At 40.8% G+C, this 22,971-nt stretch overlaps 1 protein-coding gene across 2 annotated transcripts in view; it reads left to right on the forward strand.

Moving 5' to 3' along the window:
* The window catches only part of CDADC1 (cytidine and dCMP deaminase domain containing 1), a 468,682-nt gene that overhangs the window by 412,375 nt on the left and 33,336 nt on the right, over nucleotides 1–22,971 (forward strand). For both annotated transcript variants that reach the window (XM_085621895.1, XM_085621894.1), the window contains exon 6: nucleotides 8,222–8,397. In XM_085621895.1, the coding sequence (XP_085478021.1) occupies nucleotides 8,222–8,397 (176 nt within the window). The remainder of the gene's footprint in view (nucleotides 1–8,221; nucleotides 8,398–22,971) is intronic.

The following is a 22,971-nucleotide window of genomic DNA, read 5'->3' on the forward strand; positions in this document are numbered from 1 at the left end:
AAAGCATGTGTGCACTCTATAGATTTAAAAGAAGGAGCTCAAGCAAAATTGGAGAAAGTTAGAAACACCATTTTCAGTAGAAGAAGCGATATTAAAAACAAGAATTTACAATGCAATAAGTCTCGCAATTGCGAGTTTTTGAGCCATTGGCATTGTGAATGGCAATGCCTTTTATAATATTAAAAGGCATTGTCATTTACAATGCCAATAGTTCAAAGTTTTGCAAAAGCAATACCTATTGTATTGCAGAGTGCACTGTCCGTGAAGCAAGAGCCGCGCTCACTATTAAAGTAAAGAAAAAAAAAAACACCCAGAGCGCGGTGTCCCTGAAACAGGCGCCGCACTCATTAAAAAAGTTTTGAAAAAATAATATTTAAACCGAGCACGGTGTCCCTGAAGCGGGCGCCGTGCTCTGTATTAAAGTTTAAAAAAATAAAAAATAAACAGCGCAGTGTCCTTCAAGTGGGTGCTGCGCTCACCATCAAAGTTAATTAAAAAAAAAAATACAGCATACAATTTAGAGCGCAAAGCACTGTATAAGAAAATCGGCCGCCATTGTCCCCATCACTGTCAATAAACAAAATAGTGCTCACCCACTTATAATGCAGACTGTGTAACTAGCCAAGTTAAAGGTCTAGTCGTTATGGGCGGTAACCAATGTAGACAAGGCGGTACCAAGGAGGGACTAACAAGCCTATTTTCGAATCAGAAGCCAGCATTTACGAAGGACAATGACGCAAGCCAATAACAGATGTGGACGGGGCTTTCAGTGCATACCTAACACATCATGCCTCGCAGAGCGAGCAGTGCATGTGGGCTGTTGCTAGGCACGACCTAAAAATAAGTAAACTGATTGAAGCCAGGATAATTGAAGAAGTAGAAGCCTCGCATTATTGGCGCAAATGGAGATAGCATGAAACCTTGGAAGAGAAATCAGATTACGCATAGACCTAAGAGAATGAAATAAGAATGTAATAGTTGATAAATACTCACTTACAAACTTTACGGAGCGATTAACAACATTGAAAGGGGCCAAATGTTCAGCAGAATAGTCCTAGCATCAGTAAACCGTGAAGATAAGCTGCATTATTTGTGTAAGAATCTTACTGCTTTTGTTACACCATTTGGAACATTTTGATTTCTACACATGCCCTTTGGGGTACTTTCAGCAGCCTTTGTGTTTCAGAGAGCCAATTTAAATGGTACGAAGAGGTGTGAGCATTGGGAAAGTGTATCTATAGGCTGTATTAATATTTAGATCCAACAAAACTAACCATGATGCAAGGCTAAGACAAGTATTGGACAGAATAAGAGAAAGTGGTTTAACACTTAAAATAGCAAAATTATAATTAAGGAAAGAAGAGATTGACTACTTAGGCAACAAGATAACTAAAAATGGTGTCAAGCCCAAAGATAAATTAGTTAAAACCATCAAAATATGTCTGATCCATCTATAAAGATGAGTTGATATCATTCATGGGGATGAAGGAGCTTTACAGTAAATTCGTACTAAAGTTTCCCAGTTGTGCCATGCACAAGATTAGACTATTAAAAAAAATACACAGAATGTGAGTGGAACTCTCATGACAGTCAAGAATTTGAAGCAGTACAGGAAAAACGGAGCATGAAGCGTTGACAGTTTTAATCCAAAAAAGAAAAGCATTTAGTAACCTATGCTTGTAGCAACAGGTTGGGGAGATTCTACAAGAGGAATGTGGTCTTGACAAAACAATAACATTCAGTTCGAGAGAACTCAAAAATGCTTAAATTAAACATTTAGTAGTTTAAACAGCTGCCTTATCTCTGTTGTGAGCAGTAGAAAGATTGAAGAGTTTTGTTTGGGTAAACAAGTTTATAATAGGAACTGATCATAAACCATTGAAGGAGGTTTTCTAGGAATAAGGAACAGCAGCCCTGTCAAGCAGAATAACAAAGTGTGTAATAGCACTGCAAAGTACAGGTATGTACTGGACTGCATACCAGAAGAGAGTAACTGCACAGTCAATGTCTTATTAAGATTGATGAAACAAGATGGAAATCAGAGTGATGAGGGTGAAGAGAGTGAGTTCGAAGATTTTGAAGTATGTGTAGCAAAAGATAGTATTATGACTGAACAAGAATGTAGAGTAGAGGTGAAGAAGGATGAGGTTGTCTGAAAAATTAAAGGGAAGCTGAAAGAGTAATGGTAATGCAAACAAGATGAGGAAGAGGAGAGCAGAAAATAGTGGAGTATCAGAGAAAAATTGTTAGAAAACAATGGTAATGTTTGCAGTGAGCGAGATGAATTTCTCCATCAGTAGTGATAAACAAAGTAGGGGAGAGGAGTTGGCCTAACAGCTAGGGCGGTCAACCTCGAATCTGGGGAACTGGGTTCGAGTCTCGGCAATGACGCTGAACATCCTGTGATTCTGGGCAAATCACTTAATCTCCTAACAAAAAAAAAATTAATGTTTGTCCTCATGTAACGTAACTGGTGCTATGTAAAGCGCTCTGATACCCGTTCCGGGTCAAGTTCGCGCTATATAAAACTATGCAAAAAGAAAAGTGATGCAATTAGCTCATGAGGGGCACATTGGCATTAGCAAAACAAGGGAGTTTGGGACAAGATTACTGGTGGCCAGGAATGAATGTAGAAGTAGGCAGGCTGGTAAGAGAATGCATAGAGTGTAGAGTAAGTGATAAAGTGTGCAAACCAAGAGTACAACCGATGGTCGAAAGAATGTTAGCAGTAAAAGCTTGGGACAATATTGCTTTAGACACAGTAGAACCCATACGTGGACAAAGGGTGGAATATTACTTCATTATATTAATAAACATGTTTTCTGGGTGGCTGGCGGTACATATAATATGTAGCACAAAAACTAAGCAGGTAATTACATTTTTGGAGTATTAAACAGGAATGAGGTACTGTTAACATCAAAGGAGATGGTGGCATACTTACACAAGATATGAAATAGGCACAAAAGGCAGATTTATCTCACTCGGAAGCAAATAGTATGGTTGAATATGGTAATTGAAAAAAATATCCAGCTTGATAAATACACCTGACTAGATTTAATCAAAAGCTGAAAATACAGGTTACAATATACATATTCACACCAAATTCAAGTACTAGAAGAACTCCCTTTGAACGGCTCAGATGAAGAAAGCCTAATACCATGATAGCTCCAGCATGTGTCAATAAAAGTAAGAGACTAGAGGAGAACTGTAAGAGAGGGATATGGAGAACTACGGAGAAAGAAAAAATGTTGAAGAGCAAAAAACTATTTGATGTTAGGAAAGCAACTGTGAAAGTTTAAGTGGGGTTATACAGTAAGGGTGAAGTCACAGATAGGCATGAAAAATGGTCCAAGCACACTAGGCACCATAGGCACATATAGAAAAAGACACACGTCCCTTTCAGCACTAATTCAGGTACGGCGAGGAGTCTCCAGTCTTAATCAATATTAATTATTATTATCATAGTTTCATTCCAATGGTCTTAATAACCAAACGTTCCTGTTTTCATGAATCATTCATTTTATTAGTGTTATAATTTCCTCAGTGTGACCAACTTCGAGGTGTGTAACCACTTCAATCCTTAATTGCCCTCATTAATAGATGACTTTACAGTGGTAGCCAATACTGGAATCTGCGGGACGGGGAGCCCCCGACACATCCAGTGTTACACACGATACTGCACATGGGGGCAGGTGGGCACCTAATCACATGGCATTACAAAGCGATCCGGGAATTGACGGATGTTTCCCTGGATGGGCTCAGGGGGACGTGGGAGGACGACACGGGCCGAGCGTTCCATGACACAGAATGGCGACAAGCTCTGAAATTTCCCAAAAAGGTATCCAGGAATGCGCGATTCAAAAACATACAGTTTAATATCCTGCATCGAGCGTATCTCACACCGGATAAACTTCACCGGTTTTACCCCGATACGCAATTCCGGTGCCCCCGCTGTCAAGCACCAGAAGCAGACTTCAAACATATGTTTTGGACCTGCCCATCCATACAGCGGTATTGGGACAGGGTGCACCATGCACTCCGATCGACGACCAATCTCCTGAACATTTCCACGTGGGAGACGTGCGCTCTGGGGATATTCCAGAAAAAGAAAACCGCAAAAGTACAATGGAGGTTTGCATCCCTGGCCATTCTCTTAGCGAAAAGGAATATAGCTATGCATTGGAGAGCTCCTGCGGGGCCCTCGGAGGCAGTTTGAGCGGGAGCACTACTCAAATGGGGTGCAGCAGAGGAAGAGACACTACGAGAGGAAGAGGTAAAGGGCACCCGTAAACATCCAATATCCATGGAATGGGCACAGCTCCTAATCCACTTCAAGCAGGAGCGCGCAGAAGGGGAAACACAGGAAATGACGCAGCCCGCACCCCACACTCCCTCCCTTTCCCCCGCCACTCAGGACCCAATGATAACGATAGCGGTACAATAGACAAGTAGAAGAATCAACTAGGAGAGATCGGCGAAACCTCCCGAATTTATCCCTTGCCCTTACAACGGCCCGCTTTCTCCCTAGATCGCCTCAGGACACATCCAACGTGCCTGCACTCAGTCAACGCACCGCCCACCAGGACAGCTTATCCTTGCCCGCCCTACATCTACTCCCCCCTCATGTTCCTCTTATTAATTTCCCTCCCCCCTTTTAGTGTTTCCTTTATTTTTTGTTTACCGTTATTTCTCTCCTCCCCACGGTTCATAGTTAATTCCATCAGCAGTTCAAAATCCGATACACTAGTTAAACGGAATAGATGATTACATACGTCATGAGGGAAGAGCTACACAGACAGAAATGGGGAGAACGAGCTAACCCTAGCTAACACGTGACACACCGGTACAGTCGCAATGGCGTACACTACAGCCTATTGGAACAAACCAGTAGTAGATTTACGATCTTAGTAATGTCAAGAGGTTCCAGGGACTCGGCAACTAATGCAATCACCCTTTGTAAACAGGAATGATACCTTACAATGATGTAAAAAGTGGCTCGTCAATGATATATTTGATGTCCATTATGGAATGTTGTATGCAAAACCCTAATAAAAAAATTCAAACAAAAAAAAAATTAATAGATGACTTTACAATCCTGTGCTCCCCGATCCCCAGTGCATTTCTGGCTTGGGAAGCCCCCCCTCCATCTAACTCACTTAGCCTCCAAGAATTCCCTCTGCTTACAATTCAAGAAACAGAATCTCTCTTGAGATCCGCCAAATCAGGTTCCCCCAAGGACCTTATACCAGCAAAAGTATCAAAAAGCCTAGCAGCGGAACTTGCAGCACCCCTCTGTCACATTCTCAACAAATCCATCAAGGAAGGCAAGCTTCCCGATGAATGGAAAGCGGCACAGATCATGCCCATAAGAAAAAACACCAAACTGCCCCCTGATGTAATATCCAATTATCGACCAATTTCTTTACTCCCTCTACATAGCAAATTGTTGGAAAAACATATCAACACTCACCTTTCTGCATTCATTAAATCATCCGGCTGTCTCGACCACTCACAGTCAGGATTCCGCCCTCGACATAGTACAGAATCCGCTCTAGTCAATGTCATAGACAACATCCGAATGCAGACGGACGCGGGCCGAGCAGTAATTCTCATACTGCTCGACCTGTCCGCTGCATTCAACACCATCTCACACCAGATTTTGCTGGAAAGACTGCAAACCATAGGAATACAGGACACTGCTCTAGACTGGCTACGAGATTTCCTCAACGGAAGAACCCAAACAGTAAACCTAGGACCGTTCAAATCCAAGACCACGTCGGTAACAAAGGGAGTACCGCAAGGCTCCTGTCTCAGCCCCTCTCTATTCAACAAATACGTCGCCCCTCTTGCTACTCTCCTGAGAAACATTGGGTTCACCCCAATCTCCTATGCAGATGATACCCAACTGCTTCTCTCCTTTGATAAAGACTCTCCCAACACTAAAAACATCTTCTCGGAAGGCATGAAAACAATAACATCATGGATGAGCAATAACTTCCTACAGCTCAATGCAGGAAAAACAGAAATAATGCTATTCAAGGATGCAGTTACTAGCTGGGCACCGAGCTGGTGGCCAGAAGAACTAGGCCTGCCCCCTTCCCCAAAACTAGTGATCAAAAACCTAGGGGACCTAATAGACAGCAAACTCAATCTGGACAAACACATAACTTCCACCAAACGAGCATGCTTTCATGCCCTTGGCCTACTCCGTAGAGTATTCCACATCCTCCCCCCTTCCACTCGGAAAACTCTGGTACACGCTTTAGTACTCAGCCGTCTGGACTTCAGCAATGCTCTGCTAATCGCCGCAAAGGAGTCCTCCTTGAACAGCTTACAGGTGGTCCAGAACACAGCAGCTCGCCTGATAGCCAGTGCACCCTACCGAACCCCCTCTCTCCCCCTTCTCCGCAGGCTACACTGGTTACCAATACGTAAAAGGATTCAGTTCAAAATCTGCTGTCTGGTGTTCAAAGGCCTTAATCAAATGGGACCAACATATCTGGAAGATAAACTAGTCAGATACACACCCTCATGTACCCTCCGTTCTCAAGGAAAAGGTCTCCTCACCATTCCAAGGATAAAACAAACCAGACTAGGAGGCAAAGCGTTCTCCTATCTTACCCCTCAATTGTGGAACCAGCTACCTCTGGATATTCGTCTCTGCAATAACTACCTGTCTTTTAGGAAAAAACTTAAAACATCACTCTTCTAAACACTCAGTCATCACCTCTATCCGTCCTTAGCGCGGAGATACCCCATCTGGGGTGATTCGTGCGCTCTACAAATGACATAAATAAATAAATAAATAAATATTTGTTGGGTGAGTACAGAGGACACTCTAACAATGAGAAACGTATTTCACCCCTCGACACTCCATTCCAATATGGCCAACACTTATTGACCCACATGAGGCAAGTCCTGTTTCTATCTCCAAACAGGGATCTCATAAGTAGCAAGGTCTCCTAGCAGGGAGTTTGTCACACTGTGGAAACGAAACCTTAATAAAATGAATGATTCATGAGAACTGGAACTTTTTGGTTATGAAGATGGACGGAATGAAACTACGATAATGATTAATATTGATTAAGAGTGGAGACTCCTCGCAGTACCTGAAGTTGTGCCTAAGGGGACGCATGTAGTTTTCTATGTGTTCATATGGTGTTTGACTACGCATCACCCATGAGCGTAGGGTGATACCCACGAGCACACTAACCAGTGGAATTTTGATTAACTATAAAATGGAGTACATTGATTAGTGAATCAATATCTGTAGGTACATTGATTAGTGTGCAGGTTTTCTTCTAATTCCTAGTACACTAGACCCACAAATATAATTACAATGTTCAGAAACACTGTGAGAACCAAAGACAAAAGAATTTGCAATATGAGTAGAGTGGTGAAGAGTGGGAAAAATAAATATGCAAATAATGGTAGTAGAGTGATACATGCGTCAGAAATAAAAAGAGGCTTAAGAAGGAAGAAAGATGGTAAAATATAACTCATTTTGTTATTGTAGAATGTTTTTGGAATTATGAAGGGGACAATGTGTGGTATTCTTGGAGGCAGCTACATGAATACAGAATATGGTGGAGTCAGAGGGAGTAGCAAGTTAGAAGACGATTGGAATGTATTGGTTTACACTGAAGGGTTGGGAGCAGCTGCCGCATGGTGGAAGAGACCCTCATGAAAAGAGACATTGATCTTCCTGGATCAGCTGATTTATTGATGGCAGTCATCTTGCAAAAGGCAACTTTATATGAATAAGCTACTGTTAAGCTACATACAAGATTTCCCTACCCGCTATAGGTCGTGAGGACATTTGGCCCACGAAATTGTTTCAATGTTTGGGCTACTGCAGATTCCGTCAAAAGCCTTAGAAATGGTCATATTAAACTCAACCACCTTTGTTTCGGAGAGATCACTTTACTCCGCTGTATGTCCAGCAATTAAGACAGGCCGGATTGATGCACCTAAAAGGTCTGCATATTTTGAACCCAAGAGAACTTTGGTGGATTTTCCTATATTGTTGTTTGTATGTTTGCAGTATTGTGCAAACCTACCCAAAAGGCAAGGAGAGGCTTCGTTCATCCCTACAGTTATCCGATTGATTTTCTTGCCAGGTATCCTGGATCTGAAACTGCATTTAGAAAAATAAAGCACATAATTCTGAACCAACCATGATCTTCAAATCACAGTATTTGCTTTGTGCTTTGTTTTGCAGAGCGCACACCATTGCGATGGAACAGGAGCCATGTATTTCATAGGTTGTGGCTATAACGCTTTTCCTGTGGGTTCGGAGTATGCTGATTTTCCACACATGGATGACAAGCAAAAAGAGAGAGAAATCAGAAAGTTTAGGTACATTATACACGCCGAACAGAATGCCTTAACATTCAGGTATGGCAATATTGTCTATCGGGGAATATTGTTCGCTGTCTTATATTGATGTATATGTTTCAATTAATAGACCACATACAATTAATCCAGAAGCGCTTTCCAAAGAGGACGTCGATGTGGAGCAATGAAAAAAAATCCATTTTACAGTGGTTCAGAGCAATTGAATGAATGGATGTGATCAAATTACAAGACAGTTTACAACTGTCCAGAGCACGAAAGGTAGAATAAACGAGCATCGGAAAAGCAATAGGTCTCGAATTTGTTTGATTTAGAGCTTTTGGCATTGTAAATGGCAATGTCTTTTACCTATGTGCTATGGAGTGTTTGTATGTGGTGTGTAGTGGAATTATGTGGGTTGGATTGGATTAGTTAGTTGTGTAATTGTGTGGCGTTGAATTGTGTTTGGAGTGGATAGGTGCTGTGAAATTATGTGAAATTGTGTGTTGGGGAATTATGTGGATAGTAATTATGTGGTACTGGGTTCACTTGAATTATGTAGAGTGGGATTGTGTGTTATGAAGTGTCATTATGTGAAATGATATTTTGTGTTGTGGAGTGGTTTTTAGTGGAGTTTAATTATGTAGTGTGCTGTTGAATTTTGTGACACAATATATAATTGTGTGGTGTGGATTAGATGTATGTGGTATGTTGTGTAATTGTGTTGATTTGTATTATGTGGTTTGGTGTCGAATTATGTGGTGTGGGTTGGAAATGTGGGGAGTTTCATTGAGTGGCGTGTAACAGTATTGGCAGCTTTGCATTTGAGAACTATTGGCATTGTCATTGTTAATGCGTTTTAGCCATGTGTTGTGGATTGGATGTATGTGGTGTGGATTGGAATTATGTAGGTTGGATTGGAATTGTTTGTTGTGTAATAGTGTGATTTGGAATTGTGGGGTGTTGAGTGGAATTGTGTGTAGTGGAATTATGTGCCGTGGAATTATGTAGATAGAAATTATGTGGCATTGAGTGTATAAGAATTATGTGTTGTCGGATTATGTGTTGTGGAGTGGCATGTAGTGGAGTGGAAGTTTGTGGTGTTAAATGTCTTACCACGATGTGGAATCATGTGCTGTGAATTCGATATATGTGGTGTGTAGTGGAATTGTGTTGTGTAGTTGAATTATGTGGTTTGGTGTAGAATTATGTGGTGTGGAATGGAATTTTGTGGAGTTGAATTGTGTGGTAGGGAACTGTGTGGCGTTGAGTGAAATTATGTTGAGTGTAATTATGTGGTATGGTATGGACTGTATGTGGATTGTTATGTGGGGTGTATTTATGTGTTATTGAATTGTGTTGTTGAGTGGTATTATGTGGAGTGTAAATATGTTGCATGGTGTTATACCATGGTCTAGTTGAATCACAGTTGTATTGTTACGTCGCCGGCATCCAAGTCAATACCTGTAATAAACTGCTCAAGAAGGCCCATTGCAGTACTGGTCGCCATCCGGAGTTAAGACAGTCATAAAAACATACAGTAAATTATGAAAAGAACAAACGGAAAAATAAAGGCTAGACTATTGATATTTAACAATATTAGGTATTCCGAGCACGGGCATACAAATCAGAGCAATAGTAAAAGTCCAAATATCAAGTTTTAGTTATCTTCTTCTTCAATTTATTTCAGTCTTCTTTGTCCAGTGTTGTTTTTACATTTCAAACAGCTCTTCAAATCACTCAAATTGCCTTTACATTTCAGACAGATCTTGAAATTACTCAGGTTACCAGGTTGCCAACATGTGTTTCGTCCAAGTAGACAGTAAGTCTTGGACTTCCTCAGGGCTAAAGGCAAGATAAAATTGCACCATTACTTTACACAAAACTAGGCTCAGAGCTTTGCCAGTAAGATAGACAATACATAATGGCAATATGAGCTAGGAATGGAACAAGACCATCCAAAGAGAAAAAAGGGAAAAGAAAATAACTTTAGGTAAGAACCTAATATGATGTGAACGATTTAACAAGGAAATCACCAAGAGTGAGTCTACTCACCAAGTACAAGAAAGGTAAGATTGCAATATAGCTAGATAGGAGTCATCCGCTGTGAAAATTAAGTGTGGAATAGAATTCAAATGTACCCATCAAGGAAAGTATCCGAGGGGCACTCTTGGTGTATGAGAAGAAGCAAGCTTTTCACTTGTACCAATTAGGATCATCAAGTGAAAGTAAGAAATCAGATATAACCATGCACCTTACTAGTGTAAGTTCTGACTGAACTGAATTTACCAAAGTATCAAGTTCTGATTCCAAATATACTAAGAAGGAAGGGAAAGTATATGTATAGGTACTTGCATCAAAAAGTCCTAAAGAATAGACATAAATACCTAGTTAAGTCTCCAAATAAAATAATGCTACTATAACAGAAAATAGTCAATATAGTTAAGTAGTCTTAAGTTCAAAGTTACAAAACCGTGTAAAGAGAAGAAGCAATCAAAGTATATACAACAAAGATCACCATGTTACGATAACTAGTGACAAGAACACAATTATTCAGTTCAAAAGCCATAATGCATACCTAGCTTATTAAATCAAATTCTTCTTAGAATAATTTGGTGTCCATATTATTAAGTAGCAAAAACAAGTAAACATCAGTGTAAGCCTCAAATCCTGGACACAAAAGACAAAAGAAGAACGAGAACTGTATGTGACAATGTAAGAATGAAATTTAACGAGTACAACTTTCTTATGCGATCAGTTCTCACCCAAAAAGATTTTGCTCAAGGGGTTACGGGTTACTCTATACATTAGGCGGACTGATAGAATAAATCAGTACCTAAATATCATGAGCAGCTACACAATTGAAAAATTAATAAAAAATAATGATAATGCAAGGTAATGAAAAACGGGTTCAAGATGTACGCGCTAAATATTGACAGCTAAGTAGCAGTAAAGTCCTACCGTTTCACAAGAGATGAGTTTAGATAAACATGAGGAGTCGATAAACCAATCTATACTAGCTCACAAAAGGTCCAAGCTTATTATGCGTGAGAAGTCAACAACCCGTCTATATTGGGTTGACAAGTACGTATACCCGATTTACACAGTGGTATCTCTTAAAGCATCATACGTTAAATCAGGGCTTAAGGAATTACGACATAAGAAACTAACCTATTAATACAAGGCTAAAGTAAAAAATCTTGCTAGTAACTAATATCCATAGCTACAAAAATCGCGCTTACCTGGAACTAAATATCACGTTCCTCCATCTGTGCCTCGTGAGATTGCAACGGCGTGTACGATGCGCGCCATCTTGGAAAGGGTTTATATTACTAGTATAATGGTAATCAAAGACGGGCTAGAGTAACGTCATGAACATTAACCAAGGTGAAAAGATAAAAGTTAGAGCGCCATTTTAGAACGGGTTCCAGTCACTAGTCTAATACTCATAGTTAACGAAGTAAATAGAACCTAATATTAGATGTATTAAGTTAAGGGTACTAATGTTTCATCATAACCTGGTAATCATATCAGACTACAGGCCATGTTATACCCAAATGCGAACTATGTCGGACCTAAACTAGTGTCCCTAGTATGGGGGATTGAAAGTGCTATCTGTGGTGGTACACCACTACTGTAAGAGTCACAAAGTATCAAGTTAGTGCGTTCAAACTTGTTTTTTTAATTATTATTATTATTTTTTTTTTAAATGAAAATTCTTGATAATGTTGGCATTCTAAATGTCAATTCGTGTTACCAACATCGCGATCTAAGGTCACCACTTATATCGAAGTGGTACTGAAGATAACAGACACTGAAAAGGTGAAGAGGAAATAATGGAGAGTTAATGTAAAAAGGGGTTACTGAAGTCAATTGAGAGCAGAGAGCCCATATATCTCTAGTCATCTATACATAAGTTGTGTACCGAAATGATTAGCAAGATATTAGTAAATCGAAGAAAGAAACAGAAGAAGTACAAAAAGAGAAGAGAAGGGAAAGAAGGCAAACGTGGGGCAAATACAAGAAAAAGGTACATCATTGCTGATGGGTCAAAGACAAAAGAGAAAATTAACTGTGATAACTGACTTTCACAACTAACCGAAAGTAGATGTGGGCAAAGACATTAACAGTATATAGGACAATATTTCAAAGTCTGTACATAATAATAATTCAAATTGGAAAATTGCACGATGTAGAAACAATAGATGTATGACATCCTACCTGATGCATAAGGAATATATCAATTCAAAAAGTGATTCATATCTGTCAATTATAAAAACTCATATGTGCTCGCAACCTACAATTCTGAGAAACAATAGGTGTAAACATCTTAATCTGTGTTAGTATGTAATTTTAACAGGAGAATATGTCTCCGGTAAAAGCATGTAGACAGGGAACAATAGAATACTGGGCATAAACTCATCAGGTGCCCAGGAAGCATTGTAATTCACTATCAATGTTTATTCCCCTGTCGACCGCGTGGAGCTTAAGGCTCCAACGTGCCTCTGCCTGTCGTAACTTTAATTCTCGGTTGCCGCCCCTGTTATTAGGGGGAACAGATTCTAAGGAATGAAATTTAAAGGATAAGTGCTTGTCCTGTTTAGAACATTCCAGTGCATGATGTACAATTGGATATCTATCATCTAAGTTTTTTAGGGCTCTAAATTTGCAGATTTATAAACTGCAACACCAAATTTGTAATTTATGTTATTATCTGCAAATGTAAAATGATCTATGTAGGTAGCACTATTATGATCTGAAAACACGTATCTCTGAACACTTTAGAGCCCTAAAAAACTTAGATGATAGAGACATGATAGAGACATATTCTCCTGTTAAAATTACATACTAACACAGATTAAGATGTTTACACCTATTGTTTCTCAGAATTGTAGGTTGCGAGCACATATGAGTTTTTATAATTGACAGGTATGAGTTTTTGAATTATTATTATGTACATGTACAGACTTTGAAATATTGTCCTATATACTGTTAATGTCTTTGCCCACATCTACTTACGGTTAGTTGTGAAAGTCAGTTATTACAGTTAATTTTCTCTTTTGTCTTTGACCCATCAGCAATGATGTACCTTTTTCTTATATTTGCTCCACGTTTGCCTTCTTTCCCTTCTCTTCTCTTTTTGTACTTCTTCTGTTTCTTTCTTCGATTTACTAATATCTTGCTAATCATTTCAGTACACAACTTATGTATAGATGACGAGAGATATATGGGCTCTCTGCTCTCAATTGACTTCAGTAACCCCTTTTTACATTAACTCTCCATTATTTCCTCTTCACCTTTTCAGTGCCTGTTATCTTCAGTACCACTTCGATATAAGTGGTGACCTTAGATCGCGATGTTGGTAACATGAATTGACATTTAGAATGCCAACATTATCAAGAATTTTCATTTAAAAAAAAATAAAAAAAAAAAAAAAAATAATTTTAAAAAACAAGTTTGAACGCACTAACTTTATACTTTGTGACTCTTATAGTAGTGGTGTACCACCACAGATCGCCCTTTCAATCCCCCGTACTCGGGACGCGAGTTTAGGTCCGACATAGTTCGCATTTGTGTATAACATGGCCTGTAGTCTGATATGATTAACAGGTTATGATGAAACATTAGTACCCTTAACTTAATACATCTAATATTCGGTTCTATTTACTTTGTTAACTATGAGTATTAGACTAGTGACTGGAACCCATTCTAAAATGGCGCTCTAACTTTTATCTTTTCACCTTGGTTAGTGTTCGTGACGTTACTCTAGCCCATCTTTGATTACCATTATACTAGTAATATAAACCCTTTCCAACATGACGCGCATCGTACACGCCGTTGCAATCTCACGAGGCACAGATGGAGGAACGTGATATTTAGTTCCAGGTAAGCGTGATTTTTGTAGCTATGGATATTAGTTACTAGCAAGATTTTTTACTTTAGCCTTGTATTAATAGGTTAGTTTCTTATGTCGTAATTCCTTAAGCCCTGATTTAACGTATGATGCCTTAAGAGATACCACTGTGTAAATCGGGTATACGTACTTGTCAACCCAATATAGACGGGTTGTTGACTTCTCACGCATAATAAGCTTGGACCTTTTGTGAGCTAGTATAGATTGGTTTATCGACTCCTCATGTTTATCTAAACTCATCTCTTGTGAAACGGTAGGACTTTACTGCTACTTAGCTGTCAATATTTAGCACGTACATCTTGAACCCGTTTTTTATTACCTTGCATTATCATTATTTTTATTAATTTTTCAATTGTGTAGCTGCTCATGATATTTAGGTACTGATTTATTATAGAGTAACCCGTAGCCCCTTGAGCAAAATCTTTTTGGGTGAGAACTGATCGCATAAGAACGTTGTACTCGTTAAATTTCATTCTTACATTGTCACATACAGTTCTCGTTCTTCTTTTGTCTTTTGTGTCCAGGATTTGAGGCTGACACTGATGTTTACTTGTTTTTGCTACTTAATAATAGGGACACCTAATTACTCTAAGAAGAATTTGATTTAATAAGCCAGGTATGCATTATTACTTTTGAACTGAATAATCGTGTTCTTGTCACTAGTTATCGTAACATGGTGATCTTTGTTGTATATACTTTGATTGCTTCTTCTCTTTACACGGTTTTGTAACTTTGAACTTAAGACTACTTAACTATATTGACTATTTTGACTGTTATAGTAGCATTATTTTATTTGGAGACTTAACTAGGTATTTATGTCTATTCTTTAGGACTTTTTGATGCAAGTACCTATACATATACTTTCCCTTTATTCTTAGTATATTTGGAATCAGAACTTGATACTTTGGTAAGTTCAGTTCAGTTAGATCTTACACTAGTAGGGTGCATGGTTATATCTGATTTCTTACTTTCACTTGATGATCCTAATTGGTACAAGTGAAAAGCTTGCTTCTTCTCATATACCTAGCATGCCCCTCGGATACTTTCCTTGATGGGTACATTTGTATTCTATTCCACACTTAATTTTCACGGCGGATGACTCCTATCTAGCTATATTGCACTCTTACCTTTCTTGTACTTGGTGAGTAGACTCACTCTGGGTGATTTCCTTGTTAAATCGTTCACATCATATTAGGTTCTTACCTATACTTCTTTTCTTTTCCCTTTTTTCTCTTTGGATGCTCTTGTCCCATTCCTAGCTCATATTGCTATTATGTATTGTCTATCTTACTGGCAAAGCTCTGAGCCTAGTTTTGTGTAAAGTAATGGTGCAATTTTATCTTGCCTTTAGCCCTGAGGAAGTCCAAGACTTACTGTCTACTTGGACGAAACACGTGTTGGCAACCTGGTAACCTGAGTAATTTCAAGATCTGTCTGAAATGTAAAGGCAATCTGAGTGATTTGAAGAGCTGTTTGAAATGTAAAAACACTGGACAAAGAAGACTGAAATAAATTGAAGAAGAAGATAACTACAACTTGATATTTGGACTTTTACTATTGCTCTGATTTGTATGCCCGTGCTCGGAATACCTAATATTGTTCTATGTTATGGTGGGTTTCCCACATTTACAACGTGAGGTGGTCGTTGTAGGGTATACCAGAAGCAGCGGCATTTGTTACTTTTACTTTTTCACTTCTTTGCGCGGAATTTTCCCAACCACCGTTTATCTTTTGTAGACTATTGATATTCTATGTGAAAGTAGGGGATTTCTCCTGTTATTGCACTATTTTCAACGGACAAAAAGATGGCTGCCAGTCGTATAGTAAGTGAATCCTACACCTTGTAGTCCCCTTTGCCTTATGTCACATTTTCTATACACTGATTTACACATCTATGATTAATTGTCTCTGTATGTGTGTGATGTGCTCCTACACTGGCATGAGAGGTGCTATGAAAAAAAACTAAATACATGTGAGAGAGGGGCTATGGAGATATGAGAGAGAGGCACTGTTGAGGCTGACAGTGAGGGAGTCATTGAAGAGCCCCAATAAAGATTGTCATATATTGGTGCACTATAAGGTAATCATTTACTATGCTTTAAAAACTAACACAATTGAATATATAGTGACAAATGTGTTGAAGAATTATAGGAAGCTGGCTCTGTATATACTATCCGAAAGTAAGTTATAGTGTGCACAGAGTCCTGTGGATCCCCAGAGGCTTCACAGAGGCTAAAGTAGATTATACCGTACTCTCTTTTGTGGTAGTGTGGTTGAGCAGTTAGGCTTATCAGAGGGCTGCGTTAAGCATTTGTTGTACACTCTAAGGCAAGAAAAGATTACACTCACCCAAAGACTGAATGCAAGACTATTGTTTTGTTTTGAAAATATTATTTTGTTACTTTTATTTTAGAACTTATAGAAACTAAGTTGCAGGTAAGTACCAATTTAAATTAGCAATACTTTACAAGTACAATAGGAATCTGTTTGCAAAGGCAATAAGAATATTTTACAGTGAAACTGAAAGTACTTTGTGATGTCGATCAACAGTAGCAATAACTTAGCAATGTAAAAGAGAGACAGTGCAAATATCAAGAACTGCAATCCAATGGGAGGAAAACAGTTATGCACATTTACAGGTAAGTACTCGACTAACACATCCAGTCTTCGGGGTTCTAGACCAACACTCGACAAGGGTCAGCTCAAGGTAGGTACTGCACCGGCACTGGGCAGCCGAATGCATGTCACTGAGCCCAATGTTAGTCAATGGAGACTGGGGGCACCCACAGAGGTGCTGGCTGCAGGTAGGTACCCGCGGTTTCAGGGCACAGGCCCCGGGGGTTTAGGCAGGCACAGGCGGGCCACAAGGCAACACCAACCATACACCACCAGCAACACAGGGATGGCAGGGCGCAAATCAGTGTCGAGCTCCTAATGCAAGTGAATAGGGAATTTCAGTTGCACAAAGAGGCTGCAGGTTTGAAGCAGGAGGCTGGACAAAGGTGACCAACAGCTGGGCAGGTAAGTAGAGGTGTTGGTGGATTCCTTGGTGATGTTGTCTGGGTTTCCCAAAGACAGGGGCTGAGGATGCTGGGGTGCCTTTGGACGTGGGAACTCCTGTACCGGAGCCAGTTGCTGACAGGGGGACCATTTGAGATGTGTCTGCAGGCATCTTCGTGGAGTTCAGGAGAGGTCAGCCACCGATGGTTTTGGGGTCAGGATCGCGGCAGAGACTTAACTGGACAGGTGAGTCACTCAGACTCAGGCCATGGGCGTCCCGTACAGAGTGGGCAAGCATGACAGTTCCAGCTGGATCTGGAATTCTTGGAGTGGGTTTCTTGTGGACAGATCCGCTGTCCTTTGGAGATCAGGTCTTTGTTGCAGTGCAGGCAGTCTTCCTCAGGTTCTGGGAGTCTCTGGCTGCAGGACAGGCATTATCTTCTTTGTAGAGTGTTTAATCGGGAGACAGGTCGGTAGGGCTGGAGCCAAATCAGTAGTTGTCTTCAGGCTTGACTACAGGGCATCTTCTTCGTCCTTTTTCTTAGGTCGCAGGAATCTGAAGATTAGGTTTCAGGGGTGCCTGTAAATACTGAATTTAGGGGCCTTACAGGTACTGGCAGGTAGCAGCCAATGGGCTGCTTACTTTTAGGGTGACTACACCCTTTGTATGTCTCCTCCCTTTGGGGAGGGTGCATCCCCTAACTTGATTGGCTAAAATCCTTCCATCCAATATGAAGGATTTTCTAAGTAGGGGGGTCACCTCGGTCTGGGACACCTTAGGGGTGGTCCTGACAAAGAGGGGACACACCTCTCCTGCTTACTAATTTTCCTGCCGGCCTTGCTGCCAAAAGTTGGGTCTAGTCAGAGGGGCAGGCATCTCCACTAGCTGGAGAGGCCCTCGCTAGCATAACAAAGGGCAGGAAGCCTTTGAGCCTCACCACCCTGAATGCTGTTCCTGCTTGTGGGTAGGTGATAAGCACCTCCACCCCAAGCATGCTTTGCTCCTGACCCACGAGAGCAGAAGGGCTCCCAACTCAGGCGGTCAGAAACATGTCTGAGTGTGGCAGGCTGGTACAGACCAGGCCGCTGTACACTAGAGAGTTGATTGTTTTTCAGGGGGCATCTCTAAGATGCCCTCTGAGTGCATTTCATTATAAATCAGGCACTGGCATCAGTGTGTGTTTATTATGCTGAGAAGTTTTGATATCAGACTTCCTAGCATTCAGTAAAGCCATCATGAAGCTGTTGAGTTCGTAATGACAAACTCCCAGCCCATGGCTCGATATGGGTTCACTGCACTTACAATGTCTAAGAATGGACTTAGACACTGAAGGAGCATATTGCTCATTAAGCTATGCCCTCACGTGTGGTATAGTGCACCCTACCTTAGGGGTGTAAGGCCTGCTAGAGGGGTGACTTACCTATGCCACAGGCAGTGGTTTGGAGGCATGGCACACAGGGATGTGTAACAAAGGTCAAGCGAACATTCACTTGAAAAAACTGCGTGCACAACCAATGTGCGGTTCTTAAAGCTTAATCATCTTGTACCTTGATTGACTAGAAAATTCACAATTGTTCAAAATAAAGCTCCAAACGAGTGCATTTCATTCAAACATTTGTCATGTTGTATGATGTGAATCAAATGATAGAATAACGCAAAATACATCCAGTCAATGACATTTCTTTATTACTTTAAAGTTCTTTGTACATGCAACTGTTCAACTTTAGTTCATTACTCAACATAAAAATTGCAGTGCTTGTAATTTACAAACCGTCATAAGTAGCCCTAGCCCAATGCATTTCGGGACTCCAGGTCCCTTCGTCAGGGGCCGCTGCAATACAAAAAAGCTTTGTTTAAACACTCAAATTTAGCATTACTGTAATTAAACACTTTTAATAAATCCATAAAGTTATCATGCTGCCTAAACCGTGAGACAACATCAGAAAGGATGCAATCACATGTGAATATTGGTGTTCCAGAAAATGTGGTCAGAAGAGTTGCCAACGCCACCTGTACTGTTCATTAAATAAAGTTTTTGTGCCTGTAGAAATAATGAAATACCGAAGTGAAAAAAAGAGTACGTGCAGATGCCAGAGATAGAGAAAGAGAAATGGTAAAACACCTACTTGGTTAATGGCAATGAGTGATGGGGACTGTGAGAAATAAGATGCAAAACCGCATAAGCTGGAAAAGAGAGGGAAAAACAATGCAAAAAAGAAAAAAACTAAATGAAAAGATGGTGACCCACCATGCTGGCGGTATAAATACGGAAGAGGTCATTACCTGTGAAAGCGCAAAACGGAACGAAAACCTGCAAATATGGAGAGGGAGATGAGGAAACTAACCCGGCAATACATAATTACTTACCAGGTCAATTTAGGGGCGAAAGCACAGTTACTGGGGTCCTGATTTGCAGGATCACAGTCAGACTAAGTCAAAAGCATACTGACACCGCGCAAAAAGTCGGGGTAACCATGAAAGCAGAACCTACTTTTCCTCAAATCCCAAGCGTAAGGAGATGAGACTAACCTTGCCCAGTTGAGAAAACTCCATCCCCTGTAGGTATATGGACCACCTCAAATGTTTGGGATTTTCACTCTTCATTTGTTTAAGCCATAGGAGGGGCTTATGGTCTGTATGAACTAAGAAGTGAGTGCCAAACAGGTGTGGCATCAACTTCTTCAGGACCCAGACCACAGTAAAGGCCTCCCTCTCAATAGCTGACCAGCTTTTCTCCCTGGGGGTCAACCTTCTGCCAATAAAAGCTACTGGTTGATCCTGGTCATCTGCATTAAGTTGTGACAATACTGCACCTACCACTATCTCAGAAGCATATGTCTGGACAATGAAGGTTTTGGAGTAATCAGAACTCTGCAGAATTGGAGCAGAGCACATGGCCTGCTTCAGGTCATTAAATGCCTTCAGTGGACAGCTAACTGTCCACTGAACCTTCTTAGGCATTCTCTTGGAGGTGAGATCATTAAGGGGTGTCACTATGGATCCATAGCCCTTAACAAACCTCCTGTAGTCCCCAGTCATGCCCAAAAAAGCTCTGACCGGAGTCTGGGTAGTGGGAGCCATCCAGTCCATTATGGTCTGAATTTTGCTCTCCAATACTTGAACTTGGCCTGCACCCACAAGGTGGCCCAAGTACACAGCCTTACTCTGCCCTATGTGGCACTTTGTGGCCTTGATAGTGAGGCCTGCCTTTTGCAGGGCCTCCAGTACATTTCTGAGGTGGACTGGGTGATTTTTCCAGGTGGTGCTGAAGACCGCAATATCATCTAGACCTGTCAAGACTTTGTTCACCAGCCTCTGACATGTGACAGGTGCATTCTTCAAACCAAAATGCATCACAATAAATTGATAATGCCCAATGGGAGTTGAAAATGCTGTCTGTGGCTTGGCATCCTCAGAGTCCGAGTTGCCAGAAACCAGCAGTCAGGTAAAATGTACTGAGATACTTGGCGGTGGCAAGAGTATCAGTCAGCTTATTTGCCCTCGGAATTGGATTGGCCTCAGTCCTAGTGACTGCATTGAGACCTCTGTAGTCTACACATAACCTCATCTCTCTCTTACCATTCTGGGTGTGAGGTTTAGGCACAAGGACTACAGGACTTGCTAAAAGCTCCAACTCCAGTATGTCCCGGAACAATCTCTGACATGGTCAGGCTGTCTGTAGATTTTACTCTTCACAGATATATCGTCACCTGTGTCCACTTCATGGGTACACCAGGTGGTTTGACTGGGAGTCAGAGAAAAGAGATTGGGAAACTGATTGAGAACCTGCCTACAATCAGCGTGCTGTTGATCAGTGAGGTTGCCTGCCAAGGCTACTCCTTCTACTGATCCATCAACAGGGTCTTGTGAGAGGAGATCAGGGAGAGTGTCACTCTCTTCTTACGGTCCCTCTGCAGTGACCATGAGCAAGCCCATCAGCCCTGTCAATAAAAGGCATTAGGCGGTTCACATGGCGTACCCTGTGGGGACTCCGTGGAGTACCTAGGTCAACAAAGTAGTTGACCTCACCTTTGTTCTCAAGGATAGTGTGGGGGCCACTCCACTTGTCCTAAAGTGCTGCTGGGACCACAGGCTCCAACACCCATACCTTCTGTCCTGGCTGGTACTGGTAAACAGTCAGTACAGCTTTTTGGTCATGCTTAGCTTTTTGAAGCTTCTGGCTGGCCTCAAGGTTTTTGCTGGTCTTCATCATGCACTCAGCCATGCAAGAACGCAGGTCAAGTACATAGTCCACTATGCCATGTTTAGAGGGTTTGAGAGACTTCTCCCATCCCTCCTTAACCAGACACAATGGGCCCCTAACTGGATGTACAAACAGAAGTTTAAATGGGCTGTAGCCCACCCTCTTTTGAGAAACCTCCATGTAGGCAAAGAGAAGGCAGGGTAGTAAGACATTCCATTTTCACCTCAGCTTTTCTGGGACACATCCACTCAGTCACAACTAACCTTCCTATGTGTGTAGCTGTCTAGAGGGAATGTACAAAGTCCAGCTGTCACCCACCCCAGATGTGTATTAGAGACATGCTGCAGGAACACAAAGCTAAAAGCAGAGAATTGCTGTCTTTCTAAAAGTCAAAACATATAACCTGAGCAAATGCTCTGGACACAGTGTGTACTACTGAGGCCCACAAAAGAAGTCAACCAAGTGTATTCAAGTTAATCACATGTATGCCCATGTTCAAAACAACTTTTCCCAATTTTTTTTGCGGACAGTGCATTTCTCTAGAAACAATAGTACAGTAGAATGCAAAAATCTTGATACAATAGAGAAGTGGGAATCCAGTCGATTTTATTTCTAAGACCATATTCTTGATTCAGAAATCAGAGTTCTGAAAAGTGGCATTTTAAAATGGTAGTGATAAATTTAACTTTTGCTAGCAAAGAGGATTTATCATTACCATTCCAATGATATGAAACATGACAGAGCTACTCCTTCTCAATCAGGAATTACAGCTGATACATGTAATAAGCAATTCCCAATGTTAACCTATGAAAGCGGTAGGCCTCACAATACTTAAAAATCTATTTGGGTGTTTTTCACTACCAGGACATGCACAACTTAACAGTACAAGTCCTGCCTTTTAACTTAAAAGCACCCTTCCCTATGAGCTACCTAGGGGCCTACCTTAGGGGTGACTTGCATGTAATAAAAGAGGAGTTTAAGGCTTGGCAAGGGCTTTTAAATGCCAAGTCAACTTGGCAGTTAAACTGTACACACAGGCTCTGCAGTGGCAGGCCAGAGACATGTTTAAAGTGATACTGCTGTGGGTGGCACAATCGGTGCTGCAGGCCCACTTGTAGCATTTCATTTACAGGCCCAGGTCACATGTAGTGCACTTTACTAGGGACTTGTAGATAAATTGAATATGTCAATTGTGTATAGTCAATGCAACCATGTTTTAGGGGAGAAGCACATGCATTTTAGCACTGGTTGGCAGGGGTAAAGTGTTAAGAGTCTTAGGCAAACGGAAAAAAATCAGCAAAAAGGTGAGGCAAATTGGCAAAACTTTTGAGGAAGATCACCCTAATAGTATGGGTAACCCCGATTTCAGAGTTGTACAAATAACCACTGTTCCTATACTCAGTATCTTGGCGACAATTAAAAAACACATAGGCTTCCTTCATGCCCATTTTTCATTCATTAGAATTTTACCATATAAATTCAAGCATGGTCCATAAACAATGAAAAGTAATTATAATC

Source organism: Triturus cristatus, chromosome 8 (assembly GCF_964204655.1).
Source record: "Triturus cristatus chromosome 8, aTriCri1.1, whole genome shotgun sequence".
NCBI classification, from domain to species: domain Eukaryota; kingdom Metazoa; phylum Chordata; class Amphibia; order Caudata; family Salamandridae; genus Triturus; species Triturus cristatus.